The 13,344-nt window shown below is 36.3% G+C and overlaps 1 protein-coding gene across 1 annotated transcript; it reads right to left on the bottom strand.

Annotated features, from left to right (window-relative positions):
• Positions 1-10,590: 10,590 nt before the first annotated feature.
• Positions 10,591-12,005, bottom strand: LOC131161542 (dof zinc finger protein DOF3.4-like). Its single transcript, XM_058117372.1, has one exon. It carries the CDS (start codon positions 11,762-11,764, stop codon positions 11,009-11,011), a length of 756 nt encoding a protein of 251 aa, XP_057973355.1. The 5' UTR covers positions 11,765-12,005; the 3' UTR covers positions 10,591-11,008.
• Between the last annotated feature and the right edge of the window lie 1,339 nt (positions 12,006-13,344).

Consider the following 13,344-nt stretch of genomic DNA (forward strand, 5'->3'; position numbering starts at 1 on the left):
TTTTTGCCTGCAATAACACTGTCAGTGCCGTGAACATCAAGTGTATGTCAGTACAGGAAAGAAAAATAGATTGTAAAGTCGCTATCGTTTTTCAGACGCATGGAAGGATCTTCGAATAATTGAAATTGAACATGAATCAAATTGGCCTTCTTTCATTTCCCCCCCTTTTTATGGTCTATTAATAGTTTACTGAACTACTGAATTTGAACTACATAATTAGGATGATTCATTTTTTTTCATTTTATACTTTCTTTTTAAGATTAAAACTTAAAATATTAAGCGCAATTGAAGAAACTGATTTTCCTCTCCTCTTCAAGGGTTGAAGACAAATAGTGAAATGAGAAATGGGGTGAAGTGATTACCTGTAACTCATTACCCTGTTTGAGTCCTATGTTGCGTGTGTGCATGCTCTCTATGGTAGCCCAAAATGAAGTTTGAATTGGCATGGGAATTCCAACTTACCCCTATTCTGTGGGCCTTGTTGGTGTGAGTTGCTCTTAATTAGAGAGATTTTAGGCAAAGTCATAATTGTAAATCCCTTAATATAAGAGACAATTCAAATTAGATTTTTTTTCCTTCAATTGGATTATGGTGGTGAGTATATGAATCAACCAGTTAAGATTTTTTTTCTAAGCATCATGGCCTTATCCATAAACCTCTTGCACATAGACTCCTCAACAGAATGATGTTGTTGAGAGAAAGAACTGTTATATTCTTGAAACTGCTCAGGACCTATTACTTGGGGCTTATGTGCCTAGTGACCATTAGACTGATACTGCTGCTACGACCATGCATCTGCTACGACCATGCATCTCCTCAATCGGATGCCTTCCAAAATCTTGAATTTCAAGACTTCGTTACAGACCCCACCTACATATGGTCCCTTACCTACGGTATTGATGCTTCCTTCTCGAATTTTAAGATGTGTTGCATTTGTCCGCCTTCATAAAAATCAACGCAAAAAACTGGATCTTTGTGCCATTCGATGCCTCTTCTTGGGATATGGCGTACACCAAAAAGGGCATCGATGCTATGATTTGACCACCAAACACACCTATGTAACCATGGATGTCACTTTTTTGGAGTCCGAGATATTTTTCTCTTCCTCCTTACCCAATTCTCCTGAGAAAGCGGATATAGGTTTCTGAGATATGTCTACATCACCTGAAGTTGAAGCTGAAATAGAAAACCCCCCTCATAACGAAGTACCCGAAGACCCATCTCCTGAGAATATCCTCGAGAACACTCCTAGACCTTCAAACTCTAATGAAAAAGATATCCATGTTGGCTAACTTTACCTTTCAGGCATAATCATGGAAAACCACCAAATAGATACTCTCCGGACATTGGAGGACGAAACTCAAAGTATCCAATCGCCAACTATATGTTTACCAAAAGGCTTTCCGAACCACTCAGGAAATTTGTACATTTACTCCCCTTGGGTAGTGTTCTCACCAATAGTCAAGAAGCTCTGACAAATCCTAAAGTGGACCCAAGCTGTGAAGGAAGAAATGGAGGCATTGAAAAAATAAAAATAAAACTTGGACTCTTGTTCCCTTGCCCAAAGGAAAGAAGATGGTAGGGTGTAAACGGGTGTTCTCCATTAAGCACAATGCAGATGGTTTAATTGATCGATACAAAGTAAGACTAGTAGCAAAAGGTTACACCTAGACATATGGTGTAGTCTGCCAAGAGACCTTCTCACCAGTAGCAAAATTGAACTCGGTTAGGGTATTATTATCCCTTGCCGCAAACCCTTGATTGGCCATTGCACTAGTTTGATGTAAAAAATGTCTTTCTCTATGGAGATCTGGAGGAGGAGGAGGTCTACATGGATATTCCACCAGGCTATTCAACAACTTTCGAAGTTGAGGTGGTGTGCAAATTACAACGAGCATTGTATGGCTTGAAACAATCACCTAGAGCATGGTTCAGACTATTTAGCTTGACAATGAAGAAATATGGCTATCAACAGAGCAACTCAGATCATACACTATTCTTAAAGCATCAACAGGGTAAGGTCACATGGATGCGGTGCTCAGAATTCTTCGATACTTAAAGTCATCTATAGGGAAAGGGCTTATGTTCTCAAAAAACAGACACCTCTAAGTCGAGGGATATACAGATGTAGACTGGGCAAGAAATATATCAGATCGAAAACCCACCTCAAGGTACTTCATGTTTGTTGGTGGGAATCTTGTAACTTGGAGAAGTAAAAACAAAATGTGGTCGCTTTGTCAAGTGCTGAAGTTGAGTTCTGTGGAATGGCTAAAGATCTTTGTGAACTTCTTTGGCTTAAGAGACTACTAGCTGAAATATGTTTTGCCCCAAGTTGTGAGATGGATCTATTATGTGATAATTAGGCTGCAATTGATACCTCACACAATCATGTCCAACATGACCGAACTAAACAGTGGAGGTGGATCGACATTTCATCAAACAAAATCTTGAGGGCTAGACAATTCGATTTCCTTTTGTTAAGTCTGAAGACCAGTTGATAGATGTACTCACAAAGGCTGTATGTAACAAAATCTTTTACAACTCACTTGATAAGTTGGGCATGTGAGACTTGTATGCACCAACCTGAGGGGGAGTGTTGGCATGAGTTGCTGTTAATAAGAGAGATTTTAGGGAAAAATCATAATTGTAAATCCCTTGTATCAAGGCTTTGATTGTAAATCCCTTGATACAAGGGACAATCCAAAATAGATTTTTTTTTCTTGTATATAATTACCTATTATTCCATGTAATTGAAGAAGTAGGGAAAAAAAGAAATTTTTTCCTTAGTTTTGATAGGCCTAAGCTATCCTTACCTCTTGGGTCTAGCATCCCCCATTTCTTGGTATGGTTCACATTTTACAACTAGAAGCTTATAATTTATTTTTTTCAAGTGGCATGTCTTTTATTTATTTTGCTTAAAAAATCAAACAAAATTAAAAAAAAATAAAAAACAAAAAATTCACTTTGCTCCCGTGATTTGACCAAACTCTGCCCTATGGATTGTTAATGATTCTCCAAAAGGTACTCCCAAATTTAAGTCACATTTCTACCAAATCAAATGTGAGGAAAATTTGATCAAGCGATACGAGTTTTAGCAAGAACTCAAAGCTCATATCGTAATTCAATGATTTAAAGTAGAAAGTGAGGGATAAGGGGTATAAATTACAGGTGGAGTCTCCAAGAGTGGAGTTAAGTGTGCATACATTATATACTCCTTAATTCCATGATACTTTTTAGGGCCTTATGAATGAGTATCATATTTACATATTTATTTTTTGAGTTTTGACTAGATATTGGATCAAGAATCTAGATCTTGTTTAAATTTTGGCAATGCACCAAGCAACCTAGTGATGGATTTATCAATCCTTAACTTCTGAAAACATGTTCTAAACAAAATTGAAGGAGGCAACGCATGTGATAGTGCCCCTATGCATGTACAATGCACCACTATTTCAACATTCCAATGAAAGTTTGAGAATGCATTTACACTCATAATGCAATTCCTATGTTAGATATTAGATGTTCCAATTTTGAAAATAAAATAAGAGAAAATTTCAGCAGGTCACGAGATGAATTATGTTCATTTTATAATCTAAATCTAAAAAGCTTCTAAATAGATTCATAGAAAAAATCATTAAGAATTGAACCACGCTTACACCCTTAAATAGTCCATAGTCAACTAATAAATTTGTCTACTTCGATTTTAACATTAGTTTTTGACTACTAAGAAAGAATTCGTATGATTACACCTGAAAAAAATTATCCAAAATAGATCAATCCTTCGATCCTTTTCATCTAGTACTCAAAGTCATTGATCACTTTTTCTTAAATCCATATCAAGACAAATGAAATAATTAAGTATTAAAATATGTGATAAAGTGGTTGATGCGCAGCCCATCCAAATAGTCCATTTGAGCTAAAAGAAATGGAAGATGTGATCTGTGCCTGATGGGATTTCCGTCATGACTATGGAATATTTACCATGTGCCAAGAAAGGGTGAAATGAAAATGACATGTGAATATTTGATTGCGTAAGTTAGGAGATAGAGAAGAAAAAGTGCAAAAATAAAATGTTCAAGTGGGTAAACAAGAGGGGCATCCATAGATGCTTCTTCTTCTTAGAAAGACTTTAATGAATGAAAATAGAAATAAACAAGTAAAGGGGGAGAGGGGGGGCGTGTAGCTGCATGTGCTTTTGGGCTCTCATTGTAATGAGTAGGCAGAGCAGCAAGGGGCAAGCGTGGCTTAGGTGGGTGGGTGGGTCCAAGTGGAAACCATGGCCCCACATTTTCATCATAGGTCCACCCGCAAGGGTGCACCCATTAGTACATTAATTGCGCCTGTGACCCTCTTGCTAGGAACATGCTTGGGGGTAATGATTTGGAGTAATTTGCTGCGTCTTTGGGCTACCAAAGTATCACAAAAAGTGCAACAATTGAAAGGGTGAGACGGGAGCATGTAAAATTATATTATCCCATACAAGATTGGTAATACAAGATGCTAAATTCAAAGAGGTCACACAAACACAAGTTTCTAACTTAGACATTTATGACTATTTTTTAATTCTAATTTTTGAAAATTTTATTTGATAAGATTCTTTATAGGACGAATATTAAATTAAGATTGTAAAATTGATTATTGACGTTGTTAGCGTAAAAAATTTGGGTACTTTGAAAATAAGAAGTAAAAGAGACTTGAAAGATTTATGACGTATTTAAGAGAATCATTTCGATGCATAAGTTAGGCAAATGGAAATGTGTAAAAACACACCGTAACAATGTAAGATAAAATGGTATTGGACGCCTTATCTCTTCTTGGAGCACCTTGTTTTTATAGGTATATAGGCTCCTTCTCTTTAATTTTTCATTTATAGGGAATCATTACGAGAGTGATCAGAGGTTATGTGGAGGTCTTTATTGACAGAAGTTATAATTGTCCTAAATGTGCAATATCTTATTTGATTATAACTAAGAGTTTCTTTAATTTCCTTTGACCTGCAATGATAGTAATGGTGTCTTAACTTCATTTCTTATAAGTTGACATGCAATGACACAGTATTAGTGCCTAATTTTATACTGCATGAAAGATGCGCTATCCAAAATCATCCATCTTTGCTTCTTCTTTTTTCCCCCATATTACTACTCAAGAATAATGTTTAGCATAATAAAGTACAAAGAAACAATTTAACTCAAGAGAACCAAGTCTAATTGCAGATAAGTAACCCCTCCTTGATTTGTTTGCAAGTAGAAGTAAACTTGAGGAATAGCAAAAAGAAAGCTCAAATTGGGAGATGCTTTAGCTCCCGTATAGCTGACTTCTATATGTCGCAAAATTAAATGTGCATAAAGAGGTTACTCAACTAGTGCCTAAGATAGCGTTTCAGCTATTGAATTGACTTGCTACAACTATATAAAATGGTCTTTGATTAAAAAATAAGTATCCTATATAGCACTAAACCAATCTACCTTGGATAGAGTAGTTTGTCCACTTGGTTGACTCGCTACACTTAGGCTAAATGGCATAAGTTGAAGAAAGTGGTAGTCCAAGCACTATGGACCTTCCTTGAACAAATTTTCTTAGTGAATCCAACCTAGTTAGAAGACAAGAGGGTTGAACAACTTGCAATTCAATGAGTTTGATCTACTATGAAGACAAAAAAAGTTTAAAATTCTAGGGCATCATGAAATCTACCTCCCTATTACATAAAAGTTTTATTTTGATAAAAGTTGACTAGAAAAATATAGCAAAGCTAATCAATAAACTATGATTGTATCGATCAATATATATAAGGGTCTTACAAAGCTTCACACATGATCGACCTAAGCCCCTTAATATTTTGATCTACTTGAGAGACCCAAGCTTGGAATATCTTGAAAGACTCATTGTTTCAAGAGTAAATTAGCTCTTGAATAGATCGAAAGAGGAAATTTCTTGTAGATTATCTAGAGCAGCACATAAGGAAGCTGCTTGTAGATTGTCTAGATCAGCACATAAGGAAGTTGCTTGTAGATTGTCTATATCAACATATAAGAAAGTTGCTTGTAGATTGTCTAGATCAACACATAGAAAGATTAGGCCCTAAGAGAAGGGACCAAGATGCAAGGCTCTCTTACTTGGATATGTAAATGCAAAACTTTGGCTAAAAAATAGGGTATGCTTGGGGTCCATAAGCCTCATTTGTTTGACCAAAGATCAAGTACTTTTTAAGGGATAGACTAAGATGGGGAGATGGTGAATTGGTCTTGTTATGCCAACCCCCGTCAAAGGTATAAAGATAGTGTCCTTTTGCATAAGGATACATTGTGGAATAAGGAGTTTAGATAGAATAGTTGAATTTGTAGAAATTGTAAAAAAAGGGAGAAGGATACGGAGGTGAAAGGATTTAGATTAGAAGAGGTGGGAAAAGGAGATAAGGAGGGAAGGCCATAGGAGACAAAGAAATAAAGAGATAAGAGAGATAAAAAATAGTGAAGCCTATCCTAGCACTGGGCTATTACATTATGTGTTTTGAATTGAATGAGAGATCTTTACAAGAGAAGTTGGATACCTATTTATACCTCTTTAAGGTCAAACCAACATTTAAGGTAACAAAATCATAAATTCAAAATATTAAGTTCTAATAATAGAGGATGTATTTTGTTTATAAAACATTAAAACGTAATGATAAAATGGGACCATTTCGTATTATCAAAGGTTCAATTTATTACACGTTTGCCCAATGTTTGTTCACTTTGTTACTTGACGACTGGCCTATCAACATCATCTGATGACAACGTGACCTTTGCTGCCTAAGTAGTTTTTTTATAATTCTTGTATCACCTAGGAGATAAGAGTTTGCCTTGCCTAGTGACTTAGGAGACTATTGGATGCCTAAGCAATGATAGCCATATTTTATGGTGTGTTTAGAGATGACACAAACATAATCACAAAGTTAAAAAAACGACATAAATGGTTAACATTATCAAGAAAGAAAAAACTATAGATAAAAACATGCAACTCAAAGATTATAGATAAAAACATATATGATCAAGCACAATCCGTTGAAGACATGACAAGGCTATAAACACAAATATTTTTGTTGTTATCCATCTCCAAAAATTCCATAGCCGCCTTATGTTTGTAAATAATTTTCATCCACAACCCTATTGTAGAACTTATAATTGATGAAATCATCCCAAGTTTAATTATTGAAAGGGATATAAATGTCTTTGAATATACATCAAGAGAGATCAGTGTCCTCCTCGAAAGTTTAAAAGAGATGCATACTTCTTTTCAATCAATGTCATGAAAAAATCATTCTCCTTTACCCGTAAATTTAAAAATAATAAAATATAAGCTAGAATGAGATAAAAAAAAAAAAAAAGAAGAAGCCCTTTTCCCAACTAGCCAAATATTTAAAGCAACAGAGTTGACAATTAAGATACACATACACTCACAATTTGTGGTTGGGAGTGAGGGGTGCAGATGGGTTAGAGCGGCCTCTTCTTGTTTTTATATAGAACACAAGAAAGAAGGAGTCTCAAGTGGGAACAAGATGGCCTGGGATGACCTTAGAAGTGTGGCTTCTGCTGCAATTTTTTGTCCTTTCCTCTAATTTCAAGCAGTGTGCACTCTGTGTTTACAGTTTTGGTGCTCTATAATTTAGAGCTGCATCTATGGCTGTGCCAAAATCTTCTTCCAATGATTATTGTCAAATGCAAGTCAGCTAGTCAATCTGAAATAAAATAAAATCTATGGCTTTCTAGACTGGTAGAAAAATATATATAAATATATTACCAAAAGATTTTATGCTCAATTCTTAAAATATTTTTCAGTCTTTTTATATAGATTTTAGGTTGTCCTTATCAAGGTAGAATTAGTGAATTAAGACACTGTTTGGTTAAGGGATAATATGCATATATATTCCATATAGGAACAGAAAATACCTATATATATATAAAACAGTAGATCTCTCTCCTAATCCCAAAAAAGAAAAGTGGAAATTACTTTTTTCTTAAAAAAATAATAATAGTTTCCTTTTTCTTAGTTGAAAAATATTTTTTTGTTAACTCAAGCAAAATAGAATAAGAGCATTAGATATAAAAGGTATAGGGTTGTTTGTCATCATTTTTGTTTATATTTTTTTTTTGTTTTCTTTACACTAATGAAGACAAATCTTTTTATTTGTATAGTTAATTTTCTTTTATTATTATTATTATTATTATTATTATTATTATTAAGGTTTCATAGTGGTGCTGATTAAATTGTTTAGTACTTTGACTAAAAACATTGGGGCAAGTCAATGATGGTATGATAAGTAAATGTTATCTTATTGAAGGAGATAAAAGGGAATGTGCTCATGAATCTATTTAATTTATTTTAATTGTAAAAATAAAACTAAACAAGTTACTAATATTTAATTTTTAACTAGGTTTTAGTTCTAATTTTTGTTCTCATTTGTGGTTTTCATTTTTATGAGTTTTGGCGATACTAATACTAAACAAGTCCATATTATAAGTTTTTTATGATAAAAATAGGAATGACAGTTTTTGGTAAAGGTGATCCAAATAAATATATCTTTCATTCAGTTGATAATACCAATTACTTTAAATTCTTTAGAAATCAAATACCCAAAGATTCAATCCTTTTCACTTATTAGTAACTATTGTAGGGTGTACCTTCTAGCAATGCAATCTAATCAATATATATGAGCAAGATTGTTCCCACTAGGTTATAGTTTAAGGGAAGTTAGGAATAAAAGTAGATGATTTCTAATTTTTGAATTCGTTGTGTCTGCATTAATTATTCTAACAAGACTCTTTATTTAAGCCGCTTTCATCATTGTGACTTAAATTAGGATTCGTATAAACATCCTCGTTAACTAAGATTCTTGTTTGTATTCCTTATAGTCGATACTATGACAATCCCGAGTTCGTTTCCGTCCCTAGACTCCTGAATTTACCCTCCCTTTGGAGTTATGTGATCAACTTCAAGAGGCGCAGGATTAGTTACGTGAATAGTAAAACGGATACGTGGATACCCGGTGCATAATCCCAAAAAAAAAAAAAAAACCATTTTTGAGGTAGTGTGTTCTGCCTCCCTACGCTGACATGGTGGTTTAATCCTAACTGCTTTCATCATTATGACTTGACTTGTTAATTAAGATTCTTGTTTGTGTTCTTCATAATTGATACTAAAACAATCCCTACTGTGTCACAAAGGGGAAAATGCTTTCAATGAATATAGACAATAATAAGGAAAGTAAATCAAAATGGAAATCCAGTGTGCCCCTTCATAAACGAAATGGGGAGAAAGAATGATCAGAGAAATAGAACGAAAAAAGGATGAGAGATTACTTAGGCGAGGTGGGAAAGATGAGGAAGGAGCAGAATGGGAAGGGATAAAATGAAAAAGTATATGGAGAGGGTAGAGAATATGAAATGGAGAAAAGGATGATCTAAAGAATAATAAATGAAGAATATGAAAGGACGTATAATAATAGAAGAAACTAGTTCAATCTAATCCCTTTCATATGAAGATGAAAATCTAGTGTAATCCAATGAAGACTGTTTTATCAGCTATTCAAGATTTCAAGCATATTTATAACTAACAATATAATATTAGCCGACCCATAAAAAAATAAAAATGTAATATTAAATTTGCAACTTGTGAACTTTAATATATATGACATTTTATCATTATGTTCAATATAAATATATTTCTACTATTCAATTTTAAGGATGACATTTGGTGGAATTGATCGTTTTATGATTAAGTTAAATACTATGATTGATTTTTACTAATCAATCCAAATTAAATCGAGCTGTCGATCGAATGGTACATTTAGTTTCTGCTTAAGCAACTTCGTCCTCATCCATCCCAATCAAACCCCTTGCAAAACATCACAATAACTAAAAATTGAGACTTCCATATTAATTAGGAATTTATGGTGTAAGTTGTCGTGCACAATTGGGAGGAAGCTGCGTGACATTGTACGCACAAAACCCTTCAGCAGGGGTTTTTCAGTACTAATCCCTAATTAATTAATTATCTGCAAATTAAGCACGTAATAATTAAGATCCATCCCTCGCATGGAAGTGACATGCATGCATTCCTTCCGTGGGTCCACAGTCGGTGGCATGTCATTCCACCACCCCCCGCTCCCATTACATCCATCGACAACCATCATCCATTTCTGGACGGCCATGATGCGCCCATCGCATCAACATCCCCGCACTTGACCACAGCGATCCCTGGCTACCTTCCTCCATCCCGACACCATCTTTTTTAGCTCAGCTTAAAAGTTAAAACAGATGGTTCGGACCACTGGTCCATTACAAAGCTTGCTTTTCAAAACTTAGGTGCGCCCTTCCAAATTTGGTCCTCCGTGTTAGGACACGTTTGGACTTTACTTCAATTACACCTCAAATCACTCCGGGTTATGATGCTTTCGACGCTTAAATTCAAAATCAATTCGCAAGAAACAAACACCTAGACATATGTATCATATATGATGCAGTCCTGGGGTTTTCTGGCAGAAGGAAAATTAAAGATGCTTAAGTTGAGAACTCCTGCAAGAGATGGAAATTAAGACAATCAAAGATGAGAAACTTCCCAAAAAGAAAACTGGTCATTTTCTTTCTGCACTTTGTTTTGCAGAAAGATCATGTGTTCAAGGCAAACACAGACATATACAGAAACATGAAAACAAAACCCTAAATCTTCAACACACTGATCTGACTACCAAATTGGCAGACCCTCTTTCCCAGTTGAGTAAATCTCTCATTGTTAAAAAAAAAAAAAAAAACTATGGTCTCTTTTAGACCCACCACCCTATACCCATGCCCCCAAAAACAAAAACCCACAAACACCAGACACAGAGAGAGAGAGAGAGAGAGCGAGAGCTTAAACCCCAACATATGACTGATGACAGTACCCCACTAACAGGATACAAAAACCCAGCAGGGAAAATACGGGAAGGGAAGGAGAGAAGCTTTTCCTGCGAAAGGGAAAGCTTGCTATCGATCGATCACTTCAAACCTTTGCCTGCCGTGGAAATGGCGAGGTCCGGCCAAGAAAAGCAATCGCCGTCGCCGAACCCGCTTTCAACCCCTGTTAACTGCCACGAGTTGCAAGCAGAAGGTGGAATCGCAGAGGCGCCGTAACCGGAGGCGCCGCCGCCTGCTACGGCACCCGCGCTTCCGTGATCGCCGACAACGCCTTCGCCCATCTCCGGGAACTGCCAGAATCCGCGTCCCAACCCGAATCCGGTGTCGTCGAACCCGGGCCCAACCCCAAGACCCATCCCGCCCAGAGCCAAGAACCCCGAACCCTGCGTGTTCAGTAACGAAGTAAAGCTCCCAGGAACGTTCCCGTTTAGGCTTGCATCGCTCGGCACGGACATCTCCGGCTTGACCAACGGAGGCATCGCGACCGCGGAGGCGGGTGCGGGTACCGGGTCGCGGGTCGCTGAACCACAAGTGGCTGCGCCGGTACTGGCACAATTACTGGAGGCGGCGGCGGTGGTGGTAGGGCGAGAACGCTTGGAGTTCTTTCGGGTTCCGCCGCCGATGGGGATGTTGCGGAGGGTGCCGCCCTGGGTCCAGTACCGGCGGCAAGCCTTGCAGAAGTGGCGGGGCTGGGAGAGGTTGTAGTTGTTGTAGTAGCAGAACTTGGTGTTGGTGGAGTCGCAGCGCGGGCAGGGGAGGTGCTCCGGCTCCGGCGGGTGGGCGCCTCCCATGGATTGGGATCTCGGCGGTCGCCGTTCCCCGGCATCCGACGACATTTTACACTCACGGTGGGATAATTGAGTGTGTAGGGGCTGATGGGTTCAGGCGAATTCAGGGTTTTGGACGGGAGAAAGAGACAAAAATTTGGAAAACGGAGAGCGAGGAGGGGAGGAGGTGCGTTGGGAGGAGTGGGGCTTTATTGAGATAGAGAGAGGGAGAGAGAGAGAGACTGAGGATTCTGACGCCTACGATTTTGGTCGGCTGGGGATGGCCTCGGCTCGTGTAATTGAAATTTGAAATATTGAATTTCCAAATGAGATTTGGGGTTTATTTAAGAAGATGATATGATACGAGAGTTTCTATAACAATTATGCTGTGCCTTCCAGATTGAGATCATGTCATTTGCAATTAATCTAATTTAAATATATTCTTAGTAGGCAATGGGGGAGTCGCCATGATATGGTGAGTTTATGGTCGATGATAAAATTTAAAATATATATTATCACATTCTAATAGTTAAAGTTTGATATTTGTATACAACTTTTTGGATCTTATGAAGATTAAAAATGTGTATAAGATCAAAAAAAGATTATCGTCATTTTATAGTAAAAATTTAGCGTGGATTTCTAATAACCTAAAAAATAAATATTTTTATTTATTTTGTTTATAAAAAATATTAAATAAAATATTTTGCATTATGTTAATTTTTATTGCACTCCATAAATTTGTTAGCTTTACCATGATCCCAAGAGAGGAGTGAATTAGTATTTTTAAAATTAATGTCTTAGGTCAGTATCCTAACAACAGTATATTCACAATCCTAAAGTCAATCTAGTGTAAGTATAATAAATCAATTGTAATATGTAGTAGAAATTAAATAACACACTTTAATCAACTAAGCATATACCAGAAAGCAATAAAGAGAAGTGACACGCAGAAGTGTTATCGAAATTCGGCAAATTGCCTACGTCCCCGTCTTGGCTAACAAGTATAAGGATTACCATTATAATGTTCACTTAAACGGGTGGAGCGACACCTAAACAACCAGGTCAATTAGTACAGGGCTGACCTCAACCTTTACACTCAATCCTTACAGAACTGGATTACCGCTCCCTTAGGCCATGCTTGGAAATACAATAATATTTTCTCAATCAAATGATACAGTAATTATGTTTTTATGTTAAACAGATATGTACCTAATATAGCCAATCACAAATACCACCAAATGATATAATGAAGTAAACTCAATGTGGTCTAAGATATCTACTCTCAAATATTTATGCAAGTGTCGCAATCAGTGTGTGAGAGTGCAAATAATATGATCTTTGTATCACACGATATATTCAATCACAATGCTCAAACAAAGATACTTGCCACACTTTAGATATCTCAACAAATATTTTTTTTCTCAAAATATATGCCTTAAAAGATATATAGGCAAAAATGATATGATCTTTGTGTTCAAAAGATAATGCTAATAAAAAATATTGCAACAAAGATCTTTAGAACATAAGCAAATATCTCTTCAAGAATTTTTCTCAAAATGAAACACACGAGATATTTGAAAATGATATGAAGATATTTTTAGCAACCAAAATCGAATGAGAACTCCTTAATATATTGCAATAGTAGTGTA

This window comes from Malania oleifera, chromosome 8 (genome assembly GCF_029873635.1).
Source record: "Malania oleifera isolate guangnan ecotype guangnan chromosome 8, ASM2987363v1, whole genome shotgun sequence".
Lineage (NCBI taxonomy): Eukaryota > Viridiplantae > Streptophyta > Magnoliopsida > Santalales > Ximeniaceae > Malania > Malania oleifera.

Excerpts from the sequence above, each read along its gene's own strand:
- LOC131161542 (XM_058117372.1), bottom strand. The coding sequence starts at position 11,764 with ATGTCGTCGGATGCCGGGGAACGGCGACCGCCGAGATCCCAATCCATG.